At 37.1% G+C, this 27,405-nt stretch overlaps 1 protein-coding gene across 1 annotated transcript; it reads right to left on the bottom strand.

Moving 5' to 3' along the window:
- Positions 1-6,200: 6,200 nt before the first annotated feature.
- On the bottom strand, positions 6,201-27,353 carry LOC104616275 (vacuolar protein sorting-associated protein 13D-like; the record flags this gene model as incomplete). The annotated part of the gene is given in 24 exon segments (XM_010290239.1): positions 6,201-6,368; positions 6,768-6,902; positions 9,403-9,551; positions 11,220-11,316; positions 12,119-12,268; positions 12,789-12,938; positions 13,281-13,397; positions 13,654-13,833; positions 15,707-15,815; positions 16,171-16,331; positions 16,977-17,085; positions 17,833-18,068; positions 18,915-19,038; positions 19,168-19,296; positions 19,298-19,326; positions 19,570-19,700; positions 20,535-20,677; positions 21,591-21,717; positions 22,295-22,486; positions 23,165-23,412; positions 24,501-24,711; positions 25,353-25,503; positions 26,249-26,296; positions 27,218-27,353. Coding segments are annotated over 24 exon segments (3,430 nt in total), but the record flags the coding sequence as incomplete, so codon positions are not given.
- Positions 27,354-27,405: the final 52 nt, after the last annotated feature.

A 27,405-nucleotide genomic window follows, 5' to 3' on the forward strand; every position in this document is an offset into this window, starting at 1 on the left:
ATGCCAATCTGTTACAGCTTTGGAAGGTACCTTGGCCATCTCCTGTGGACATAAAAATACCATTTCCCTCCTTCAGGGATACACAGCCAAGGAATTTCGAGTTTAAATCTGTACTATTTAACATATTCTAGACAACTATATAACTTTATATATACAGTAGGGAGATGTATTTAGTCTTCTGTGAAGACTGAAGTAATGAATTTCAACCCCACACCCTGTTTTTTCTCCTTCAGATGCTAATTGTGATATAGGGGGTATATGTGCCTGTTTTCATGAGCATCTTAACTAGGTTAAGATCAAGTTTCATTTCACTACTATGATAAATGTTTATTTCTAACTTCACAGGTTGTGCTTTAGGCAACATTTTGCATACCACATTTTAAGTTCTCCTTTTTTCACTGGATTCCCCAATGAGTCAGCAAAACAGGAACACTGTGCTTTATTTTGCAAGAAAATCAACTGGTAAACCCCTTCAAAATAAAGCTCTAGAGCAGGTGTAGAACCTAAAGCTTTCTAACCCCCCTCCTTTTTTAGTCAGCAGGATGGTCATTTGCAGATTTCTATATGCAGCTAAACATCTCACTGCCTGCAGTTCTTGCACTGTTGCAGGATTTCTCCTGGGAAAGGCTCATTCAAGGCTACCACCAATGTGTCGGTTTGATTCTGAACGTGCACTTTTAAGACATCAAGTCCAGATCAAAACAATTCTTCCCTTAGAATACATCACCACTTTTGCTTGATCTTACCCATGCCCATTTCTCCACATAAAAATACACTGTAGTCAAAGCAGGTTCAGAAGCATTTTGTATTAGAAGCTCTGTAAAAGAAAGGCTTGAATTTAACCCAAATTGTGAAGAAAACTTTCAACCAGGCCACACACATTTTATCCCATAGTATGAACGAAACCCAGGAAGAACAAAGTAACACTTCAAACTTCTCAAAAACGATCCTTTATCCCAAAACCTCTTTCAAAGATACTGATCACGGATATCAGATGTTCTGTTTATGAGAAGTGACACTTTCCATGGCTTTTGATTGTCACTAATTGGCCATAAAGCTTGCTGTCTTTAAAACTGCTAGGAAACGGGGAAATGGCCTCATCTATAACACTCCTCCCAGCACCGAAAATTTCTGCCTGGGAATTTCAATTACTTTCCATCCCGTAATCTGCACATTCATACAGATTCTCACTGCTCAGCACTTGAACCTGCTCGTGTACTGCGAGTCTCTGAATGAAATGCAAGTTAAACCGGAGATGCTCTGCAGTGCCACCTGGATGCATTACCTGAACGAGCTGCAGCAGCCCCCACACAATACTGGGAAGGCACAAGGAGAAAAATCTTAAGATTACGCTGAAGAAAACACAGGGAAAGCTACATTTGACCTGAACTGTACAAATCACTTCTAGGAATAGAAAAAACTAGTTATGGCACTTGCTGCTAAACCCCACAACTTCAATACCTAGACTACCCTTGTAAAGGATAGCTTTCCCAAAGTAAAACCCAAATTCAAATCTGTAGAGTTGCCCAGAAAGATGACATGTATTCCAGCCTTCCTCATTTTTATCCAGAATGAGACCGCCAGTAATCACACACATTCTGCTGTTCACAGTTACATAGAAGAGTAGGGAGTCAAAGGAAAATTGTGAAAATATGAAATGGTAGGAAACTCAGAACCCAAATGCCACCATGATCTTTCTACATTGGCAGCTGACTATTTTGTTTCATACTCTCCTGAAGGAATCACCACCATGTACTTCTTCCTCAGGCTTCATATACAAAGGCTTCTGTCAGAAGTTCCCTGTCACCAAGATGCAACTTTTTTTTCCAGCTACTTGAGTTGTGTTTTGAGATAATATTCCTAGAACTACTGAACCACAGTGTCTCCAAAGATGCGAGAATGCCAGTTGTTCTTGCTTCTGAATGGTACCATATAGGAGTGGTTGGTTACAGAAACTAAGAAACTTTAAACAAAAGGGAACCATCAGCTTTGACTGCGTTAGAAACATTTCTGTCTGTTCCAGGGTAGAACCTGCTTAAATTGTACCTACCTTCTGTGCTCTGCTATATCCACTTCTCACCTTACTTATTGCCAGTTTTGTTAAAGTTAACATTCATACAAGTCAAACACTTGTTCATGATTTGTTTTTAAATAATCTGTTTATTACTTCCTCTTCACTTTCCATTCAGTTATCTTTATTTTTCTGCCACTGCCAACCACTTGAGATTCTGCTGTGATTTATCTTACAAGGGTTAAAACTCTTATTTCCCTTTGTGTTGCTTTCACACTCCTTTTCTAGAAATGCCTCCATGTCAAACACTCACCTGGAGCAATATTCATATCCTTACTTGTCTTACAATTTCCTTAGCTGGTTCCAACACCCTACATCTTTTCGTATCTCTCTGTTCATCACTTAAACACCTCTGCCATCACTCTGAACTGAATTAAAATAAATACATGGAATGAAAGCCCAGGGCAGAAGTTCATTTGTGCCTCTTCCTCAGCCATTACAGAAAACAAACATCCACCAAACTGTTTCTTCCAACCCCTCTATAGGTAAGTTCTGGCATCTCAGGTGCCTGCTCCCAAGCCTAAGGAAGCCTGCCTCTCCGAACTGCAAGCTTCCACAAACTCCTAACAAGGAAATGCAAATGTGGCTGATGGTTTACCTTCCCTTAAGAAGCCTAATTAAATTGCTCACTGGAAACTTCAAAGTTCAGTATGAAAATTAAGCCCTTTGAAGAAGTTTATTGATTTGGGGGGGGGGAGGGATGGACACAACAATTATTTCCATCCAATACATCTCTCTCCCTCCCTCCCTGCCCAGAAACTAAGCCTAGCTGCGGAGTCATAACAACTACATTACTATGTGCTCATAATTTGTAAAAGATAACAGAATTCTTTGTAAGGGCTGAAAGAATCAGACAAATTAAACGCAGTATTGACAAGCTGATTAATCTTTTCAGTCCTTTACCACCAGGAATCTCATTATGTCAGCACAACACCCATTTTCCATTTGGAGAACACAAGCTACAGAACATTTTTGTTCAGAAGCTAATTCATTATTCAATATTCATTTGTAATTGAAACACCTCTGAAACAGGAATAATTTAGGATTTAGTACTATCATGCCTAAAGGGGGAAATAAAAAAAAAAGTGTGGATGCCAAGAATGCAAGACATCTCTACGCATATGGCAACTATAGAAGTCTCCATTCAGAGGGAATGAAATTCCCTCAGGTGTCTATATTTAGGATCAAAGACCTTTTTAAAATACAGAACTTGGAGTCTCCAAGGGATAAAAACTACAAAACTGTCTGTAGTGAACTTTATTTAACCTAAGGTTTTGTGCCAACTTAAATACACTGCAGCTCTCCACTTGAAAGAAGGCATTACCCACTGCGTGTTCTGAAATGCATGGAAAAGCCATTACAGGGATAATCAACAGAACTATAAAATAGAAAAGCAATAAAATGACAAAACCAGATACAACTCAAATAGCTTACTTTTCAATTCAGTCAAGCAGTGTTACTTTTAAAGTGATGATTATTGTATTGTTTGTTTATCTACCTACTCACACCTTAAAAGCTAACTCATCTTAAAATCTAGGACAGATTTTTATTTAGGACACTTCAAAAGTCAGGTACCCAAAACAACCAAAATGGATATTTCCCTAGCCATCGGTTTCTGTGCAGAAGACAGGCTCATCTAGTTTTGGCTGCCTTAGTTACCAGCTCCACAGAATAGGCTGCAAAGATGAGGACCTCTATGGCAAAGCTGAATCGGGTGAAAATTTGTGCAGTGAAATAGTCTTTAAAATATTTTCCCCCCAGAGAGCACCAATAGCAAGATGAAAATGATCTATTGTTTCAGTCATGTTTTTCTTGAGTAATTGGAATTATTTTCTTCCCCGTACATTTTTCTCTTTAACAAAGCTTCACATATCCTAGGCATGATCATAAGGCATATACAGGGTAGAGTAGAAAGGAGTAAAAGACAAAGTTCTGTGCTGTACTATGTACATAATACATCACAAGTAGTACTTGAAATGTCAATTTTTTATCGTATGGACATTCCTGGCTTAGTTTTCTAACAGATTTAGATGCCTAAAAGCAGTGCAACATATAGAATTCACATATTCATTCAACATATAAGAATTCACCCTGATTATTTCAGCTTTCTTTATCATCATCTTCTATGTAGCAGAATTAAGATCCACCCTCTAGAAGGAGGATTAATCAAGGAGTTCCATAATGTACTGTTAAGCCTTCCTAAAGGATATATAATTATTTCCTTGTTCTGAAAGGACAAATACATAATCCACATAAAAAGTTTTTAAAAGGAAACTGTGTAAGACTTGCATCGCAGACGTTTTGGATATATCAAGAAGAAAAAAAATACCTGGGAAAGCAGATAAATAGTACATGGGGTGATTTTCAAAGGTATAAATGGGAAGCAGGCACTCAGCTCCCATTGAATTTTGAAAGGAGTTCAGCATCCAACTGTCCTTCTGCCTTTGAAAATCTTCCTTCACAAACCCCTTGGTTACAAATGACTCCAAAGTTCAAAGAATGACCTTGCCCTTGTGGGAAATGTAGGAAGGCTCGTGCCTTTTAAAGAAAGATTTATGAGACTGTTGCTGCAGATGTGACTGCAGTGAGGAAACAACACTTTCTAGAAAGGAAACTCTAAAGAAACAAACTCTATTGGGTGGAGTGGATGGGTCACAAGAGACTAGAACCACGAGTAGAAAGTATGGACAAAAGTACTCATTTGCACAGATGGATACTGCCTAACAGAAGCTCAGTAAGCATTCTACCAGGCTGCTTGGGTAAGATTGTATTTGCAGAGCTTATAATCACAGAATCACTTCGTATGGGATTAAGACATGAATATCAACAATGTGGCATTTTGTTTGAATTTCTTCAAATTGTCCAAAACAGGCTAATACTGGGAACAAGATAATTATGACAGAGAAGGTGTATGTCATCCTTCCTCACGGTTCAACTATTTGGGTTAGATACGCTCACAGCTGTGCGCTTGGTGATGGCCTAGGGATCTCTACAGCAGTTTAACTAGGTTTGATGACATTAGTCTTGAGCTACCGGTAATTAAGCAAACTCTACCTTTCACCTTTCTCATCTTCTGAATTACCTTTTCCCACTAATGTGGGGAAGAAAGTACATTTCCTCATATACAAGTACGTACAATAGGTTGTGAAAGGATGAACCATGATAATATACATGTACAAACTTCTCAGTTTGGAAAATAAAAATAATAGGAACTAACGAATTTTCACAAAAACAAACCTTAACAACACATCCTTATGTGAAGGACCATTATTCCAATTCTACCCATGATCACAAAGTTCATTTACAGTACATGTTGACACACCATGTATGTAATGAAAAATATTTCAAGATTTTTTTTTTTTCCTCCAAGGCAACATATGTTTCTTCAGTATCAAGCACAGTATCGACCATGATCAAAACCACTTGCTATTTTTGGCTGCTCTGTCAGATCATACCTCTCTCAGGCACTAAAGATAATTATTTTCACTGATAACACTGATATAATTGAATTCTCTCAATCTTACCAGAAGAACAAAAGAATGTTCACCATGCAGAGACTTCGGAATTAAACTAAAGATAAATGCATAGCAATCCAGGAATTCCTTATTTTGTTGCTATGTGGCAACAAACTTACAGAAAAAAAAAAAGTTACTCATTTATAACTCATAATAATTGATATTCACATCAGCTTAATCACTTTCCAAAAATAAAAGTTAACAACAACTGTTATACTAAATAACTCCTTAAATACTCCAAATTCCTATAATGTCCTCCCTCTGCATAATATAATATAACTTTGTTCATTTGCACATAGGAGAGGACGCCACACTTGAGCAACATTCTAGTTCTCACTCAATCTGCTAAATGTATGTGTATCAGTAGTAAGGCCTTGAGTGGTTTCGTTGACTCCTGCAGGATTTCTGGCAATCTGAAGTGTATGTGCATATATGTGTGTACACACATGCACTCACACACACACGTTTCAATAAAAGATCTACACTTCAAACACAATTTTTACAAAACAAACAGCACATAAAACAATTTAAAGATGGTCAATAATTCTATTTTACTTGTTTCCTGACTACTTTTTGCTTTTTGTTTTAGCAAACTTTAATAACATAATTATTACCTTTGCAGCAGAGTTTGATACTCCATGTGTGACGTTTCTTATGAGACCACCAACATTGCCGTATTTTATAAGTCCAGTAACGCCTTCTGAAACATCATTCAATAGACCCATAGGGTTGCCAAGGAAATCCACAGAACCTAGAATCCTTGCTGCCTGACTAAGCAGCTCCTATAAAATCAACAGGAAAAAATGAAATACCACTTATGGATCATGTTAACACTACCAAGGTTAATTAAAAGAGGGGGGGGGGGGGAGGCCCCCCCCCAAAAAAAACAACAAGAGTAAAAAAAAAAGGGGGGGGGGGGGGGGAAGTCCCACCCACAACAAAAGCATACACAAACCCAGATAGTTGTACTGAATGAACACAGAAATACCAGTAAGATCAACAATACTTTAATCTTAAAATGCAGCGTGTTCTTAGAGGCACGTGGTGCTATTTCTCCATATACCAAACAAGCAATAAAGCACAAACACTTAACTAGTCAAGAAAGGGTTCCTGCACCCTCAGTAGAGAACTCATCAGTCGAGAAGTTCAGCCTTTTCCACAATAAAATCTGTGACACTTACCTCTTGAAAGTGTTTCAGAATGTCATTAATGATGAACTCCTGAGTTTCATATGGATGGACCCTTGTGAAAGGATCCAGATTAATCACAGCATCTTCAAATCGGATTAGAGGAAATCCCAGCGTGCTTTTCAACGCCTAATTAAATAAAAGATATTGCTACTTTAATTTTTCTACCTCTCATTCACAGCACCCAAATTAATTAATCTTTAAATAGGTAATGAATCAAAGCTGCTAGAGTAGTTTGCCACTGCCATGTAGATGCTTTGATACAGAGGGCAATCACTCCATAAACCTTTTACTTGTAAGCAACGATCGATTATTAGAATTGCACTTCTTCAGTAACTTGATAGTCATTAAACACTCCTCCTGAGGCAATGTTTTCTACACTTGATTGGAATATTTCAAAAACAAAATGTGTTTAAGATTCCGTGCTTAGCATAACTGCTCTAGTGTTCACTTAAACTGAACCCTAAATCAATTTCCTTGATACATAGTAAAGACAAAACTCGCTATTTTCCACCCTGCTTAAGTTCTATGAATGGATTAAGCGTCAGGATGAGCTGGAATAACATACATAATTTCCTGCAAGCCTATGGCTCATTTCGTAATATTATATGGCATATTGAAATTCTTTAAACCAGCTTTTTCAATTATTTTCACGGAAGAAAACTTAGAGAGTAATTAGCCCATGGGCCATCTGTAACATGTACAGTCTACACATAAAAAAACACAGGTAAGGTGGAAAAGCTATACATCTGTATCTACACACACATAACTAAAATAATTTTGGAAAAATTAACAAAAAACTAATCTTTTAAGAAAGAAAGGAAGAGATCCATTCTATTTCAGGTCTTGATAATGGCACCTGCACAGTCACCAACATCAGAAAATCTGAAGATGGCAAGAAGCCTGACACTCCTGTTACAACGTTCTACATTCACCACTAAAGCACGCTTGGTAGCAAGTAATACGTGTTTTTCTGCCATCTGCAGGCAATTAAGGTAAGTTACAGGTCTGATTTAAGTTTGCAAGTAAGAAAAGACCTATTTATTTTTTCAGTAAATGGATGACTAACTAGAGTAGTCCTCATTATTCACTTGGGTAGGAAGTAATTTCCTGTTTAACTATCCGATATTATATAAGGCAACTTTGTTAATACTGGTACCTAATAAAAATAATCTGTCTATACCAAATTACCAGACAGCAATGTCCAAGCCAGAAACATTAGAGGTAATTAGAAAAACTTCTACAAAGGCTCTACTGTGATTATGCTCTCCCTCCTACCCTGAACTCTCCTGTGCTACAAAACTGAATGGAACTCTTTCTGTGAAAGTTAATATACAGAATACAGTCAGTGACTGTTATCATTAGGGGGAAAAAAATAAATGCGTATGCCAAGTTTTCTTTTGGGAACAATGCTGGCGGCTGCCAAGGCATACCCATATGCAATCATATACCAAAGGTGGTAGGAAATCCAAACAGGACACTGCACGTTACTAGTTTCTTAAAAGCACTCACCACTAACTGTTTTCTCTCTTTAAACTTGAGATAAACAGGTGATAAGCATTTTTCTGTTGAAGCTAAAGCGCAAACACATTCAAGACACTGCTGATACTGTTGAATGGTAAGGAATATTACAGCTAGCCATGAATTGTCACCCTTTGCACAAGAATTTGGTAGAAGCAATACAAGAATGCAGGACTGATAATATTCTGGGTCATCTTGGTAGGACTCCATGGTACACACTCATTCCATAAAACTAAATTCTTTAAAAGCTCGCACATCTTCATGCCCACAATATCAAGAGCACAAAAAAGCCTGGTCAGCGTCCCAGTTTTGTTTTCTGAACACACAAGTTCAACAGGCAGCAGCTTAGTTCCTCCACAACAGGGAGGGTTTTTTATGGTTTGGTTGGCTGGTTTTGCTTCAGCTCCCACACCTTGGAGGAAATCAGTTGTATTAGCTCAGAGGGAACCAAAATATTGCTGACCGTTGGCACCTTACTACGTCCAGGAAGGTCCCAACACACAAGCTGGGAATACTGGACAAGATTATCGTCTTGCTGTAATATGGAATCCCCAATTCACTTGAACGACGTTCTGTGTCAGAACATTCATTACCACATGAAAAGGACCAGATTTTCCACCTAAGTCTGTACTCAATCTGAATTCACTTTAATATTGAACCAAATTGCGCAGCGCTCATGCAAACCCTCCAACTCCAATGAGGCAACAGTTTTTGGATGAAACCACTCAAGAGTTGTCCTGTATTTCTGCTCCCTACGTTGCGTAACTTCGTATTTTTCTTCACCCTCACCTCAGCCCTCACAAACGATAGTCATTCCCTTTAAGCCTCTCTACGCTACCATTAATGTAAGATCCTTTGTAAAGTAGTGAGTTATTAGGTGAAGTTGGCTGTGCTTCAACTGAAATTACAAGAGTGAAATATATTAAAGACGACACTGGAAATTATGCAAATTAAGTAACAGACTTTCCTGAAACTTCTAGGATTTGTAACTTAAATAATGGAAGAGTAAATGGAAATTAATAGCAGTAAGTTAAAGCTTCTGTTCCCTTTTTCTCCTACCATGGAATCTCTTTACATGGAAGCACACTCTGTAAATGCATCGGCGTACCTTGAGATCCAAAGGTAGCTTGTTGGAAGTGAAGACACTCAACTTTATTTGAGGCACACTAATTTTCAGATTTTCAAAGTAGTATCGCTTTTGTGCTCCACCTTGTTCAACAACCTTTTCATGGAGGTTTTCATCGTACTTTTCAACCTCTGCATCCAGACAAAACATCGGAATCAGAACAGATTATATATAAATAAATATGGGGTTATGAATGCATACTCTGTAAAGTTATTAGTTTCTCTGTACAAATAAGAAGTATGTGCAACTGCTAGTATAGCCAGCAAAGTTAGTCATGCCTTGTGACATGAAGTTGACTTTGAGGCTCAAGAATTTTTCTTCAGATCTGCCTGCACCTCTAAAACCTGAATGTATTTGTAGCTAAATAAAAAAGTCATCCAAGTTTAAGTTATTTGAGCTTTTAGTTTCACTTCTAAATTCTTTTTCAGCATACAGAAGCAAGGTGATACAAACGTAACTACGCACTGTTTCCTACTGTCTAGTCATGGTCTTACAATATGTTTTCCTCTGCTTTTTCTGTATTTCCTTACATGCTCAACCATCAATAAAAGGTACAAAGCAAGTAAAGATGTCAAGCTTTTCAATTATCACTACAGAATGGACAAAATACCTACATGGAAGACATTCAGTAAATCATTTACGTACAGAGTGAGCCAAATGTGGTTGACACTAACAGGTTCATGTGTTATTTGTAAGAGCATCTTGGTGGTGTGAGAAGGCAGCGGGAAAGACAAAAGTCTCAGGTTGAACAATAAAACATGTTGAATGTAAATGACAAAATGATTTTTGTTTGAATCTTGGATGACTTCACCAGCATCAGTGGATAAACTACAAAGAGCATACAGTAAGTAAGGAAACAAAAAACCAGCAAAAGCATCAGGGTAAAAGAAAACAAAGGACAGATCAGTAAACAGTGTAAGAGTGTAACTCAGAATCTTTCTTTCTTCTTCATCACTACAAATCTAAGTCTTGAAGTCCTCTGTAAAACTGGGAAACATAATACTCGTATTTTTTCAGAGACAATTCAGAAGACACTGGGGATTAGCAAGACACAGCACTCCTGAGCATCATTTGTAGGCTTGCCCACATTTGGATTCGTGCCAAGAACCATTTTTTTCCCCACAACAGTTGTTTTGTTATATAACCTTACACACCCTACTGTACAGTAAAAGTGACTTTTTGAATTGCCACTCCAAAACAGACATTTCAGAAAGTTTCCAAAGTACAGATAAACCCTATAATAGAAGGATTAGAACAACATCTATGAAATTAGAAGATTCAAGAGTTCTGTCCTGCCTCACTGAAGGGAAGAAAACTTGTATTACAGTTAGAGCCAGGGGTGCGGATGCCACAACTAAAAGGTCAGACAGCCAAAATTTCTTCAGTTAAGCAAGAGGAACTGCCCAAGGAACAAACGTACAGAGATCCCATTTCTAGCCTTGGGTTTAAATAAACAAACATTACTAAACAAAGTGGTTTGCTAAATTAATACCACCATTTCTTTTATCCCAATTTAGATGAATCCAGATACAGGAACTTAAGATGAATACCAGACTCCTTCCCATAGACACACAGCTCAGCCACCGCGTACTGGACAACAGCATGTTACATGGGTCATTACATGAACGCTGTAACAAGCATGATAATCATGAAAGCTTTACAGGTGCCACTGAGACATTAGGTTTCCAGCTTTCTGTTCAACAGTGGATGTTTTCCAGGCTTTTTTAACTTATTTTATGTGCAGAGATCATAATACCTCCGTATACTGTAAAACCGGTCTTTGTAATTTTATACTATACCTGACTCAGAGTGATCATAGCCAAAGAAACTCAATAGCTTCAGAAGTAGTTTCTCCTCAATTTGAACTGTGAACTTTCGAGCAGTGATCATCAGATGCTACAAAGATAAACAAGTCTCAGTTTACAGTTTTAACACTAGAAATATGATCCATGCAAGTCATTAAATAGGACAATGTGTTCCACTTTGACAGAATATTTTCACTGGAATGGGTTCATAGTAAGATTCCCACCTTCAAAATGTCTTTGGTACTTTTCTTCACTTAAAGTTACCTGCAACTTAGTGATGATTCAATTTTTTGGTAGTATTGTGCTTTATTACCTAATACTAACACTTCAGACTCTGATGTTTATCTGTTTTCCAACACCAAAATCAAAAATAGCGTAAAAATACGTGGGTGAATACGAAGTGAGAAAACAGGTCTTGATAACCAACTCAGATTTGCCCTCACAATGTGGTGAGGTGGATAAATTTCTAAACAACATCAATAGCTGCAGTACACAGAACAGGGTTTATGCTGCAAGATAAGAGCTTATCAGAGAGAAGTAAATAACCTTGTACACAACTCATGAAAGCATAGCATAGAAGTTTGGGTTCACTATGCTACAATGGTACCTATCATAGTTCTGAGGTGAGAATAATTGGCTTGAAAAATAAGGTCACAGACAAGAACAAAGAGGGCTCTGGCCTAATTTGTTGTATTTTTGAATATATTCATTATCCTGTTCATCACTGTATTGTATCTTTAAACACTATGAACGTGAGAAGGTGGATATAGCATATTAAGTCAAAGTGTATTTTCCAAATTATTTAATTCAGACTACTAGTAAAAATTAGGAACAGGAAAGGTCATTTAAACAGAGTAATACCTGTGTGGCACAATCAAAAGATTGTGGTTTACCTTGTATATATCAGTCAGTGCATTTTTACTGGGAAATTTCATTGCATTTACTTGCACAGCAGGACCAGTCTCCACAGGTTCATTTTCACTCAGTTTAGGTGTCAGAAAGAGCATAAAAGGCTGTGTGGTACCAATAAGCTGGTTGTCCACCTACAGAGTGGACAAGACAGACAACAACAAAATCTAAATAGGTGACAATAAACAGTAAAACAGTATCCTCCTGTAATCTACATCAGTAGCCACAATTCTGCTTCCAAGGAAATCTTACATATTTGGAACAGAATTCTAATAATTTAGAGGAGTTTTTTTAGTGGGGGGAAAAAAGTCATTACAGTCTTCTGTTTAATTTGTGAATTCTGAATTTCAAAGACTGAACTAAAAACTAAGGTAAAGGCAAAACTCTGCAAAGTGAGAAACAAAATCTAGTTGGAAAAAATAGAAGAGATTTATATTAGTCTACGATTTTATGATTTGTACTGCGGTACTACCAGCATTAGAACTCCTGCTTTCAATGGCTGCTTTTTCATTATGTAATGACAAAGAGCCAAGAATGAGGAAGAGAGAAAAATCTCAGTCTGACTTGTTTACAAAGTTAAAAAGATTCCTATTATGACAACAAAAACTGCAGAACACCCATGAACAAATACATTTGTTTCAAAACGGCAAATACCTGTATGTCTTGCACACTGAGCTCTAGCACCTGACTTGTTGACAATTGTGTGTAGTGGACATTAATTCTTGTGAGGCTTGCAAACACTAGCTCTTCAGGAACTTTGTTGACCAAAGATAATCCTATTCCACCTTCCAGTTTCACAAGCACCTGAGAAAAGAATATGTGAAGAGGAAAAAAAACCAACCCCGCACTAACAAACCGACACTGAAAAAAAACTGTGCTGCTGAATACTTCTGCAAAGACATTAATTTTTTTTAGACTCATCTCCAGAGAGGCTGAACAGCTCATTAATGATTAGTCTTCAAATAAATAGGTGTTAAGACATATAAGCCCAGCTTCTAAGAATGAGGAGTTTTAGCAGGAAAATATACAAGTCCATAACAAGAGGGCATCACGGGGAAAAGTTAACACCATCCCCCCCACCCCCCCCTAAAATCTAGAAAGGAAAACAATAAACAGAAGAGACAGATAGTAGGTGTAATAGCTTACTTCTAATTCCTGCTCTGTATCTGGGTTTTTAAACTTGCGTAGATCTTGTTCCGTAACTGGAAGTCCATCTCCTTCACTGGATAAACGATCATTTCTACGTTGGTTAAAATCCGTTATCTGATAAATAAATAAATTATGACAACGATCGCTTCCCATTGATAAATAACAGCTATATTGTTCCACCTTATACAGTTACCTTCTTTTAAAAATAAGTACAACAAAAACTTTTGTTGTAATTATTCCTGTTTTATGATATCCCCTTCCCCTTTCATAAAGGTAACTTTTTGTAAGAATTTGGAGATGTAATACAGGAAAAGGTATTCCAAATATAAGCAAATAATGAACTAGATTCTAGTTAGTGAAGGACCTTCACCTGCAGAACTCTAGTTGGCCCATCCGGGATGACTCTAACAGCTAGTACTCCTGACCCAGGCCTCATCTTTTGGTTTACGAACTGCTGTTCAGGTGGAACAGGCCCCAAAAGGTCAAGTGAGGTATCAGGACCAAGAACAACTTCTGCTCCATCATGGAGACCTAGTATTCCTCCCTTTGCCTGGAGAAAGAAAGAAAAGGGGCGGGGGGGGAGTGATTGACAGGTAAAGGTTTCAGATAACTATTTACATACATTAATTTAAAAGTGTATTTTACTTTCCTCTCCTTACTCTTCAGAACTAAAAGAAAAGCAGCATTTACTTGATATTACTAAAGCTTCTGGTAACTCATACTTAATCAGCTTGTTAGTTAGAAGAAACGGCCAAGATCAAAAATTAAGTATTCCCACTGCGCATTCAGAAACTGAAGCCATCATACCATGATCAACCATGGGAAGTCCTTCCTGAAAGTATTTTCAAAATTACAGAAAACTTTATAAAAGATGAACTCTGCATCTGAAGATGAGAATGCAAATCCTTATTGAGTCAACATCTTAAAACAGCAACGCAGCGTTTTTGGTTGCTTCAAACTGACAAGTAGTAACTTACTAAGTTACAGTAATTTGATCACAAAATTATCAAAGCAACATCATACGACTAAGTAAAATATTTTTCTCTAGATGTGTTTTTTGGGATTACAATTGAAACAGAGCATCAAAGGTGGCAAAGGAACACTACATTGCTGCTATCCTTACTGTATCTACTCTGAGGGCTGGAGCCTTTTATGGCTACTACATTCCTTTAAAGTTAATCAGAGCAGAACTACAAATACAGTCTTAAAAGGTTATTGTGAAGGCTTCAGAGTACTTTCCATACTTTTTCTTCTTTGCTTACATCAGAACAAGCATCTGAAACTTCAAAAGTAGTGTTGGCAGGATATTTCTAGTTTCACAGAGGACACATATTGTCCTTCTATTAAAGAATGAGCAAAACGACCAAGATGCTGGTTTTCTGTCATTGCTGCCCTGTTTTAAGATGAAGAAATACCCAAAGCACACATTTTGTAAAAACAAACAACAAATTAAAAGGAATTTAGAAACAAGAAAAGAAAGGAGAGCGGCGGGGGGGGGCGGGGAGAAGGTATCTCCAATAGAGCATGATGGTGTCCTATCTGCAAGATTTTCAAAGTGATACTACCATTTTATACCCTACAGATCCATTCCAGATTCACTGTGCACACAGAAGACTCACTTTCATCAGAGAGCTAACATATTCCCTATGAAGGTACTTTTGCCACTGAATTGAGGTTGACTTCCCACTGACATAGCTGGCACAATTTATTTTTTAAAATAAAACATTAGAAATAATTTATTACAAACATACTTTGCTATTTCAACAATATGCAGGATAACATTCAAATTTGTTTGTGAGCAGTGGATAAATATCGTTGAAACCCTTTAAGAAAAAAAAGCAACAAAATTCTTTGACTTTTAGTTCTAGAATTTGTAAAAGCAATCCAGGTTTCTGTGCCTACAAATTCTAATATCAGCAGGCAGAATTATCAAATAGTTTGCAGGTGTTAGCTATCTGCAAGTCAGAGTTTCCTGGAACACAAAGAAAGAGTAAACAATTGAAACTGCTTTTAAAACTCTTACTACTAAAATGTTAGAACCATGATTCTGAGAAGTGCATGGTTATACACAAGTCGTGACTTTCATCAGTCATACTGACACAATCTGCAGCATTTTCACATTTGGTATGTGCGAGAATATCAAGGCCCTATTTATCACTATGCTGTTCATTTTTAACAGTGATGTACTATTAATTTTCTAATTATTTACTTTCAAATTAATAGTGCAAGGTGTTTAATTATTTGAAATTGGTAAGAACATTCACACATGAATTTAAACCACACAAGCCATCTGCGCAAGTCTGGTTTCCTCCGTATTCTGAACTTAGGCCTCAAAGCTTTTAGTTCACTTCAATACTAAGCCCAAATGACTCTGCCATCTGTATCGGCAACAGTCAAGTTCAACATATATAATCAGTACTGACCTGGACAACAAGTCCATGAATACCACAGGTCAACTTTCCATCACAGAAACTCCATGTCTGGGTAGTACTGCGCCGTCGATCAGGCTTTCTCAACATCAGGGGCTCGTACCTGCAACGAAAGCATGCCGCCCAACACTTAGCAGATTACAACTTGTCAGTTTTACTCTTGAGATGTGTTAATGATGAACACTTACTCTAATTTTGTTCAACCTCATTTTCCTAATCTCACTTCTGAAGCGCTCTTTTAACAGTCTGCTGCTGAAAATACATTAGTCATGCTTTTAAAAATACTTCCAAGTCACAAAAATGATCATGAGGACCATTCACGAAGCCAGATAAAATCTAGCTGTTCCACACGCTTTCAGAATAATCTTTCCTTATTCAGAGAATATAATGTTAAAGTATTCTTTCAAAGACATGGTTAGAACCTACATCAGCTTCCCGAGAAACTGTATTTGCAATACCTGTTATCTGTGACAGCTGCCAGACCTGCAATATCTAAAATCATGCAAGAGTCCACAGACCGAGGAGAAGGTTTATGGGGGTTATGAGGAACTGAAGAACCTTCATGGCAAAGCATTCCTGTGCCCGTCATTCTCCAAAGCTGGGATCGTTTTCCTGGCTCCTGGTGCATAGAAATTCAACATTTAAATGAACGCAGCAGTACAAAGCAAATATTTATGTTCTGTTTTGCTATCAGATGCTTTGCATTATAATTCTTGGAATGACTTGTACATATTTAACTTCAAAGCCCTGAATTAGAAACTAGTTTGTATAAGAACTCCTAATTCAACTCCAATATTCAATGAATATGCATCCTATGTTAGCACTGTTAGATGCAGAGCTGTATTTACAAGCTATTTTTAATCTCAGCAATATTTAAATACAGTTTCTATTTCTTAAGAGCTCCAGAAATAGAGGATTTGCCTTACAATGCAACCAAAAAGGAAGCATACCCTACCTTGTCACTTCATTACAACATCCAACATACAATTACCACACTTGGTTGTCTTAGAGGAATTTAAAATGTTCCTTACTACTTTTATTCCAATTCCTGTTTCTGTCACCCTTGCCCCCATAAAAGTCTTATATGGAAGCACCACCATAGTTCAGGCAACCTGAATTGGAACAACCTGTCGCTTTCATAGAGTCCGTCTCTACCCTTTAAAAGTTACCATGAAAATGTTTTTATTTTTTCCTTCTCCCAGCCTATGATTTTACTTCAGCACAGAGCAACAGCATTTTAATAAAATCAAATGTGTCTTGATACCTTCTTTTTCAGTACAACTCGTTGAGTCTTTGGAGAAACATCAAGGACAAGCTCTGCATATGCAGCATCCTTATTTGAAGCAACTGGTCTTACACTTGGTTCCTGTAAACTAGAAGACAAAGAAAACATCATCATGTTTATTCAGAGTAGCTGCTGCTTCTGTAGACAGAATTAGATCTGTAACAAAATCCAACAGAGGAAGCTTACACTTCCAACATAGCCAGACAAAAATTTATGTTGGGGTTTTTTTTCCCCCTCCTGTTATTTTTGGAATTACTAGTGTAAGCTGTCAATTTGAGTACATTCTTAAGAGGGGCTTTGATTTCTCACTGCGACTAGGAACTGCACAGGCAAAGCAGATGAATCCCAAAGAAAATTTTCTGCCTTATATTGAGGAAAGCAACGAAACATCTATCAATCTCCCATAGCTGTTTTCAATAGCATATAAACTAGCGCAAGTTTAAAATTCACAGGCACGTCATAAATAGGTATGTCCTGTAGTCAAGTCTTCTTTACGCGCCAAATGAAGTTAAGCCCCCAGATGTGACCCTAAACATCCCTGCTCTTCTGAGATGACAGTTGGGGTCACAGCAGATGCCATATGCTAACTCTTTCTCACTATGTGATAAAATATACAATGGCAAGCGGCACCTATCAAGCTAAGTTACCGTGACCAAAGGAGGTGAGATACACAGCTTACCGAGTGCCAGACTCAACTTCTGACTTTCGGTATTTCTTCTGCTAGCTTGCAAGGTTGACAAAAGTTTAGCTGCATTTGAAAGTTTTTCAAATGGCAACCATTAAGAGAATATTAGTGAACATTCAAAATATTTTCATATAGCATATGAAGAATTACCCTGAGAAAGTATATGTAGCAGCAATATAAATGAAGTTTTCATAGTAAAGCTGCTTGCTATCTTGGAAGTCATTCATGCTACAGACGATTTCTGAGGAGCCGGCCCCCTTAACTGTCAGCATTATAAAAGGTGGCAGGACAGGTTCATCCCATGCATAATCCAGAGAGGTCATGGGCTTCACTTCAGTGTACAGTCTTGGCTCAACAACACCGTGCTGATTAAAAACAACTGGGACCTGTAATAGTTACAAAAGAGGATTTGGTCTCACACAGAAATTGTTAATCAGATTTTTTGGCTATCATTTGCTCATTTTTCAGGAGCTGATCACTGAAACATGTTCACCTCACTCCTTCCCTGCCCCCTCAATGGTTTCATATGCATTTCCTTCCATTTGGGTCTCAATTAAAGATAGTCTCAAAGGGATGAGAAATACCATCTTTGCTTTTATCTGTCATTCATGGTTCAAAATGTCTTTAGTCCCATGGTAACATCTCAAACCCTTCTAATCAAAATTAAGACGCTTGCCCGGTTTTATTTAATAGTTCAGTACCAAAATACAGAATGAGAACCAATAACTACTAAGAGCTCTGTCCCTTACTCTGATCAAAAGGCAATCAGTAAGTTACTGTAAAATGAGCAAAGTAAATTCTCTAATTTTTATAATCACTGACATGGAAGCCCAAAGCCAGAGAGAAAGGAAGTGGCAGCAGTAGCCCGAATTCTTTTTACAGGTTATTCAACTGCTGAAAATAACACAGAACAGATTACAAACTATCACCCTAGCACAATTTTCTCACCAGTAATAATGCTCTTCCTTGTAAGACTTTTAATGCATTCATTAAAGCCACAATGTTAGCACTATTATTTCAACAAGATGACATAGTTAAGTACTACCAATTTTTACTAAAAGTTCAGAAATTTACAGTTATTATATACAAATACCTCTTGCTACACACACTTTCATTTTATTTCATTACACAAGCTAGTCAGCTCCCTCTTCTAACAAACATAAAATAACTCATATTTTTCTTGGTTTTTACTAAAAAATAAAAGGAAAAAAAAAGTTATTTTTTGCTTTTACCTTAGAAAAATTGTCTATGCGGAAAGGTGGAGGTAACTGATCTGTGTCACTGAACGCAATGCGGTACGTGGCTCCTTGAAGAGTAATTTCTACTCTTAAGAAGTAACACTTTCCCAGGGTGTCCCTGAACAAGAACAAACACGTGCAAGAGAGGGAGGCTTCTGATCTGCGTTATCCACAGTCATAAGTGTTAAAAAACTACTTCTATCAAAAAATGGAAGTATGCTACAGAAGATTTATATGTAATAGCTACCTCATATTAATATGGAACGAGTTATTTTTGTTGACCTCAAAGCCCCCAGACCAAATGCAGTTTGGGACATCCATTAGTCTCACACATAATAGTTGATCATAATCGTTACGTGGCCAGTGGAACACGACGGGAGATATAGCCGTCAGGATTGGATGTTCCCTGGTAACAGAAATTAGCAAACACATATCCTATCTGTATTAATACCGTATGAATCTATGTATCTCTCAAATAAAAACACAGCATTAATCTGGTCGGGGGATGCTAGTATTAGAATAATGAGAAAGATCCTCATAACCAGCCAACAATACTTTCAAGGATAATGTTTGTGTTCTTTTTGGTTAGAAGATGCTGTGACTAACTACAGGTATTGCAATAACAAGGAACAAAAAGGAAGCATCTTACCCGACCTCTGGCAAATTCCCGCTGAACAAAGGCAAGCTTGTAGGTTGATTTATTGTCCAATAGGTAACGGGGTGCAAATGTTACCATGCACGTATCAATATAACGGCCTCTACCTTTTTTAACATCAATACCTAGTAATAAAAACAAGTTAAAAATAGAGCTATTATTTACAAGAGAAAACAAAAGACATTTGCCACAATATATTTCATGTACCAAAAGTTCTTCTTCTTCAGTTCCTCAGATGTGCTGTTTCTGCCATACCACTGCCATTTTTTGAAACATTACTTTAAACAGTAGATGTAATTTTATGGTATCTATTATCCGTTGTTTCTCAAGTACAATTTAGAGATGATAAACACTGAAGATAAAAAAACAAAAAAAAACTATTTCCCATCACAAGTAAACCAATGGAACATATGAAAAATTCCTCAAAAATCACTGTGGAGTAACTTCCAAACTGTCATTTAATTAAAAACTAAAATCTTCCGAGGAAGTTGCACTTTATGTACATAGGAGCACAAGGAAGACAGACGCTGTGCTCCTCATCAGCCTACAGAGGCACCACAAAGCAAAAACCACAGAAGTAGCACATGGCTGAACAGCTACAGTATACAGACACTCAAAACAATCAAAGACAGTAATGTGGTGGGATTTCAAATGTACTTAGAAGTAACATTCAGGGGGAGTAAAGATACAGAAACAGAAAGAACAGTTTGTAAATGCAGTAACTAACACTCAATGATGAAATATAAAAATAACCGAAACCTGATTTTTAAGCTAATGCAGTTCAAAATCAAGACGTAAAAATTCTCAGAATACTATTTTTTGTTTAAGAATTTTCTCTGGACCCTCAAAACCTTTAACAACACATGTTTCCCTGCTGTAGTTGTTCCATTTCTGGCGTCACTGACATCATGTGTTACCAAGTTCTACAGTATTTCTCAAATGTTCCTGTCAACACATACCAATGTTATAAATGAGGCCTGGCCGGTTTCCATGCTGGATCACCTTAAGGGCTCTGACACCGCTACCACCATCCAGGGAGAAACCCTGGCACCAGCCAGGCATACCTTCAGGATGGATTCCTTTTCCAACCCGCATTGTACAACTAAGAGTAAGAAAAAACCACAAAGATTTACTCATTTAAATCAACACGATGCTGATGATCAAACACATACCCAGATACAAAAAGAACACCTGTGTTTTAATATAAAAGCATTAGAAGCCACAATAAATCTTTTCTTGAGTAATTCATTCTGCATTTCTGCCATAAGCTCTTTTAACGTGTTGGTCAAGATTCAGTGACCATGTCATGTAGTAAAAGGCTTGGTAATTTTCAGACTGATTAACGACGACGACATTTGTGTGTCTTTTTAATTTGAAAGAAAAAAGTTGGAATAAATTTTTGTGATAAATTTGTCGTGTTCATTTGAGCAAAAATCCCAGAACATTTTAGATACGGTTATTTTAAATCATGTTCTTATTTCTTATTTTCATGGAAAAAGCAAGTTCTCTCCTTGATGCCAGTTAAAGAGGCTGAAAAGTTTCCTTTCCAAAATACTGCCATTTCCTTCTACATCAGTATCACAATAGCTCTGCTGCATGTGGACTTCCTACTAAGTGACTGCTACTGCTTCTCTGTTAACATTCAGAGTTTAGTATTAGGGGTTTGGAGTGGGGTTTTTTTGTGGTAACAAAGTAATTTATACAACTCGGTAAGTCTCTTCAAAAAGGTTTTTGACTTTCTTACAAAAGAAGCATGAGTTCAAAACGTGCAAAACAAAACCAAAGCAGCCTGCAGACACAACACAGCCAACCAAGGAGTTTTCAGTAGGAAATGTCTAAAGATCCAATACACTTATTTCGGTATTTAGAAGCTTAATAACTTAACAGGTCATCTTAATAGGGAAAAACTTTTCCTACATGATATTCATACTAATATATCAGCACCTGATCCTCTGTAAATTACTTTCATACTTTGCAAGGTTCCTCGTGTCTGCTCTTCTTGCAGTATTACTTACAAGTTTGGCTGTTCTTTATCAGCATAACAGAACAGAAGTGGGCTGAGGCTTCTAGCAAGCTCATGTTCTTCAAACTGACCTGCAGCATCTGTTTTTGCATTATCTTGTCTGAAGATAAGCGGTAATCCTTTAAGTAAATAAAAAAAAAAATGGAGCATTAAATTACACTTCACCTTTGCACAAATTAAGTGAGAATGGTAAAAACTACTTCAAGTTAAGGAATTAATATTAGCCGTTAGTCTACATGCGTTCTCCCGGTTCTCCAGCTAACCCGTTTAACAGCCAGACCTATTAACAGCTGCAAGTCGTGGAATGGTCCATGCAGAAAAGGAGGTCTTGCACCTCTGAAAGTGTCAATGGATGTTAACATAGAATAACTGCAATCTAGACCTGCTGCTTTCTCAAGGCATTTCACAGTCTTTGAAAACCACAATTTTAACAGTGATCTAATCTATGTTGACTTATTTAGGGGTACAAAAGCTAATGTTTGAAAATCTGTAATATAGCAACTGAAAAGTCTATGTTATCTGAATCAAACAACAGTTGCAGGCACTGCAAAAAAAAAAAAAAATCCTGCAACTTTAATTCCTCTTAAGTAGTGCTTAAAAGCTCTACAAGGCCAAAAAGGAAGTGAAAACACTGCATAAAAATCTTTATTGCCCAGTTTATGATTACAGGTATGAAAGAAAACACTGTAAACTTACCTGTTTTGTTGATTAACCAATATGGTGCTGAAATTAGTATTTTTAGAGAACCTTCAGCACGACATACAATCCTTATGGTCAAATTTAGCAGTCGTTTGTTGACATCATATAATCGCATCCGCACCATATAGTTTTGTGTGCCAGGAGGAATCAACAGCTCTTTGCAGATTGGGAAGTTTTCTAGCAACACCCCTATAAAAACAAAACAAAATAAAACCAAACATCACCCACACAGAAACATTAGTTTCTGATAAGCGTACAGGTTGGTGTTTCACACGGCTTGGTCTTTCTGACTATTTCATATGGTTTACCCAGATTAACCTTTGCATCTGCCCAGTGTAGTAACCTCTGACCTCATGAAGAAACGCCTCAATTTAAGTCACAAACAGCAAAAAAACTTCTATAAAGAACCCTGCTTAGGGCTAATTACAGCCTTAGGCATCAGAAGTCCAGCCAGTGTTGAATAATTCCCTATCATCCTCTCAACACCAAGTTTTTCTGCCAGAAAGAAAAGAGCAAAACCACCCAAAATGTTGGGAACTTATTTGATTTATTCCCTTCATTTATCACTGTTCTCTCCAGTTTCCAACTGTTTCCACTCTCAGGAAAATGAGAAAAGAGCCAAATAAGGAACAAACCAAGACAGCTGACAGATTTGGGGGAATGATGGCAATATTAGTAATTTTTTTTGGATCTGTGCACTTGGTTATTAACTATAAGAAGCCCTGCAACCTAATGAAATAATCATATAAATGCTTTCAATTTTTTTAACTTTTCCATTCTTGCACCATAGTTCCTTGTACAAGAAACAGTTATATTGAGGTATTCCTCTAGGAGGATCAGAAATTGGTATCTGAAAAAGAACCTTACCAAGCTCAATGTTCTGAGATGTATCAGCTGTGTGCAACGCTGCCTCTTTGCCAGGCTTTAGCGTCCCATTGATTGGCATTCCTTTAACATAGAACTCAAGTTCACAAGGTAGCAAGTTACAGATTACCACCGTCGGCAAGAGATAAATAGTATGCCCAGGCTGTCTGAAAATCTGTTTGGCACTGTCAGAAAATATGCTGGAAGGCATGTAATCCGGGTAATTTTCTTTCTTTATAGCCACACAAAACCTGTGAAGGGAAACATATGTGAGAATAAGTCAATGAACTTGACGGAATAATTGAACCTTGTCTTTGTGTGTTGCATTAAATATCACAACATGCTGTAATTTCAGGACTGATAGCAAAACCAGCATTTAGAACTGCTCTCCACATAATCACTTTGGAGTTTGAGTGTGAGGTATTTAATCAAAGAATTAATTTAGTCGCTCAATAAAGCTCATCTGTTCAGAGACCTAACAGAAAATTGCTTTTACCAACTTTAAAACCAACTTCCATAGAATCACAGGAACATGTTATCCACTATTACTAAAAATAGTTTTTAACTGTTAAAGTAAACGAAAATCACGTTCTTAAACATAAAAGCTGAATGTGTCCTTTGTCCCAGTAGATATATCCTTGCTTTGGCCATGTGACACTTCAGTTTTTCATTAGTTAGGGTAAAAAATTGAGTAAGTAAACTTTCATTTTAAATAATTTGTTAATTTTCCTTCTGTGATACGTTCAAGAACAACATATTAAGAAATGAACTATGGAACTAAGACACAGCAGTAACTATATAGTATGCAAAGGTCATTTCCCAAAACAACTCCCATAATCTGTATTCTAGTATTTCCTACATTGAGAGTATCACTAAATCCATCAGATCAGATAACCACAAAATTCCATTAAGACCTCACTACGCAGCACCGTTTTTGGGCTTCGAAGAGAGCACAGCACATTCAGGACAAAAAAATGAGTATTTGCAAATACACAATGGCAAACGACTCATTATTCTCAGTAAGAGAGACTACATAATTTAAGTCTACGTTCTATTTTCTAACATTTTCTTTTTTACAGTAAGTATAAATATTGTATGCTTACTTTGTATTTTCAGACATTTGCTAATAAAGGGGCTTCAAGAAGCCCTGCAGAAATACAGGAATACAGAAATACATTATGTTTCAATGCTTCTCATTCAACAGACCGAACAAAACATCCCAATAAATGGCAGCAGCTTTCATCTGCAAGTATTTTCTTCCTGTTATTTATTTTCACAGTATTTCATTTATCAGAAGCAGATAACACAGCTCACAGAGAAGTAAGTCGGTCGTAATTACCTGAAAAATCGGCTATTTTCAGACTCCATTGAGTGACACTCTCGCTTGCTGCTACATACTTCTGCTGTCTTCTGAACATTAGTCCAATGAATTGGAGCCTTACAGAAAAACACTCCCATTCCTTTTGGCCTGGCTTGCAAACGCCAAGATGTAAGATGTAATGGAATAGCAAAGGAATCTCCTGGCATAACTGCTGGAAGAACTACAGGTTCTGCAACCAGAGAAGAAAACACACGTATCAAAACAGGCCCCTTTACTGAAAAGTATAAAATTTTCAAACAGTAAGCCTCAAATTTTTGAAGCCACACATTTTGTTTTAACATAAAACACTAGCTACTTTATGAATGTTTCAAACACCAACCTGTTGTTTTAAGCCCTATTAACAATCTGGCAGCAGATAAATTTAGGTGTGTGAATCTGAAACTGGAAGCAGACTAAAAGGTTGCTGGAATTCAAATTCTTCTCAGATGCTTTAGCGAAAAAGCTTATTTCAAAATGACCTCATTCATTATATTTTGGGTACATTATGAGCATATCACTACATTTCTAGACTGCACTTTCTCATGCTAACACCCGAAGCCTTCTAGGCTACTGCTAAAAGATACAACATGCTACATACAGAAACAAGATTCAGTCTTTACAAGAGTCTCAGCTTTCCCTGTTTACCTGAACAATAAGCAAAAATCCTGCTGGGTTCTCTAAGCTTACCTTGCTGATCATTTTCTTCTTAACATTACCCATTTCCCCTTCAGGGTGGTCTACTTTGTTGTCAACCATTAGAGACAGTGGTGAATCTTCTTGGGGAGGAAGCTAAAGATTCCCCATAGCGTGGAAGGAATATACAATACTTACTGTCAGGAGCAGAAGGACTATCTAGTCTAAGCTCCATTGGTGTTTCCAGCTTGTTCTTCACAATCAAGGCTGAACGGACTGTTATCACTTTCCGAGCACTACCTTCCATAGTAACTTCAAATACTACACGAACTGGAGGCAATGAAGAAAACTGGAAGATATTTAAAAGCATTAAAAAGCTCAGGTAATGATTACATGTAGCAGAGGGACACCTCGGTTTTGAAGCAGAAACCGCTGAAGTAAAAACTTGCCAACTGAGTCCAACCACGTGCAACACCTAAGGTATACATAGTTTCATAATAATGACTTGTAATCCTGTACCTCCTCCTCAAAACACAATAAAAATAACTACTACTATTGTAAATACTACTAACTCCAATATCTTTTTCAAAATGATGTAGTTCAAGCAAGAGCAATATAGATCCTAAAAGAACACTATGCACTACCTTACTATTCCCTTATTTTATAAATTCATGGAGTTTGAATTCCAAGCCTCATATAATTAACAGTCACCCATTATTCCTATCTGTCAAAACTAAAAAATAAGGTGGTGCTTTCTTAAAATATTCATACTTTCCTCACTCTTAGCTGCCCTTCTACTGTGGTGTTTTATCTCCTACATTACACAAAGTCATTGCCACTTCGATCCTGAAAACCACATTTTAAATGTGCTCACATGCTGGAATTCAAGACCCATTCTTGAAACAACCATTTACACTGCTGAGGAACAGTAAGTCATGTTAAATACTTGTTCTGATTTGAAAGTTCATTTTGTTCGCCTGACTTCTGTTTCCTTTTTATTGAAAAGGTTCTAGAAGGACAGAAAAGCCAGCTCACTTGTAGTATTATGCTAGTCTTATTTAAGAAGCTCTCAAAAAATGAAAATATATACTCACATAGACTTGTGGATGTATTATATTTGTTCTACTTATTGGGCTTCCAAGCTGGGAGAAAAGTAAACAAGAAAGTTGAAGTTGTTCAAATTTTAAAATACTATTCTCAGTTGTAATACAGAACATCACTACAGAAGAATAAGCTAAATACTTTCATCACTTTGTGCTTCTGATCTTCAGTACAGCTTGGAAAACATGTCAGAACTATATTAGCAAAACCTGTTTGTAATACTGCTTTAAAAAGAAACAAAGGTGAAGGAAAAAGGTTGTTAAAAAAAAGAAAGCGCAGCTACAGAAGATGTTCCTGAACAGCAATTCTGATTACTTTGCATCCTTTTCCTTCAAGAATCAAGTTACAGGGAGAGATGATGCTTTTCACGCTTCACTGTGAAAACATCAGAAACAATTCAAATAAGAGACTACTGGCTCTTGCCAGTAGTATCATGAAATTAAATGCTAATCCTGTTTTATACCAAAATGATCTCAACTTCCAATTTCTCCAGTGCTCAACAATTTACAGTAACTAGTCTCAAAACTTAACTAGTTTCAAAATCCACAAGATCATTTTTGTCACTGAGCCTCAACCACCAACTGCCAGCCTGCCGATTACTACAATTGCATTTTTCCTCCATGACAAGTATATTTTGTCTAAGCAGCCACATATTTCAACAATCTCTAGGCTTACAGGAAATTGCCAGTGTTGTTTATTTTAAGTAAATTAAACACATGAAAAGCATTCTTTCAATAGAAGAAATAAAAATAGCTGCTGAAATGCTGTGTTGATTTAAAGCTCAACCTCCGTGAGTCCATGACATTGTCACTAATATATTGGGTCTGTCATTGGAAGCTCTGACCGCTAACTGGAAAGAGGACAATCTCATACAGCAGCTGCTTTAAGATCAAAATCTTGGAGACACCATTACTCTCAAATAATATATTCTATTAAAACTAACACTCAAAATCAGAACTTACAGTAGAAGAGGATGAGTTCTTGTCTGGTGCAGCGTATCGGAAAAACGTTCCAACTTTGTCTACCGATACTGGACTGACTTCTTCCCAGCCATTTACTCTCACTTGCAGCTGATGAATTCTTAGATCATGTGTGTGCCTACCAGGTTAGATCAAGTTAAATTATTATTATTTATGTATAATTATATTAA

This window comes from Phaethon lepturus, unplaced genomic scaffold (assembly GCF_000687285.1).
Source record: "Phaethon lepturus isolate BGI_N335 unplaced genomic scaffold, ASM68728v1 scaffold50596, whole genome shotgun sequence".
In the NCBI taxonomy this organism is placed as follows: domain Eukaryota; kingdom Metazoa; phylum Chordata; class Aves; order Phaethontiformes; family Phaethontidae; genus Phaethon; species Phaethon lepturus.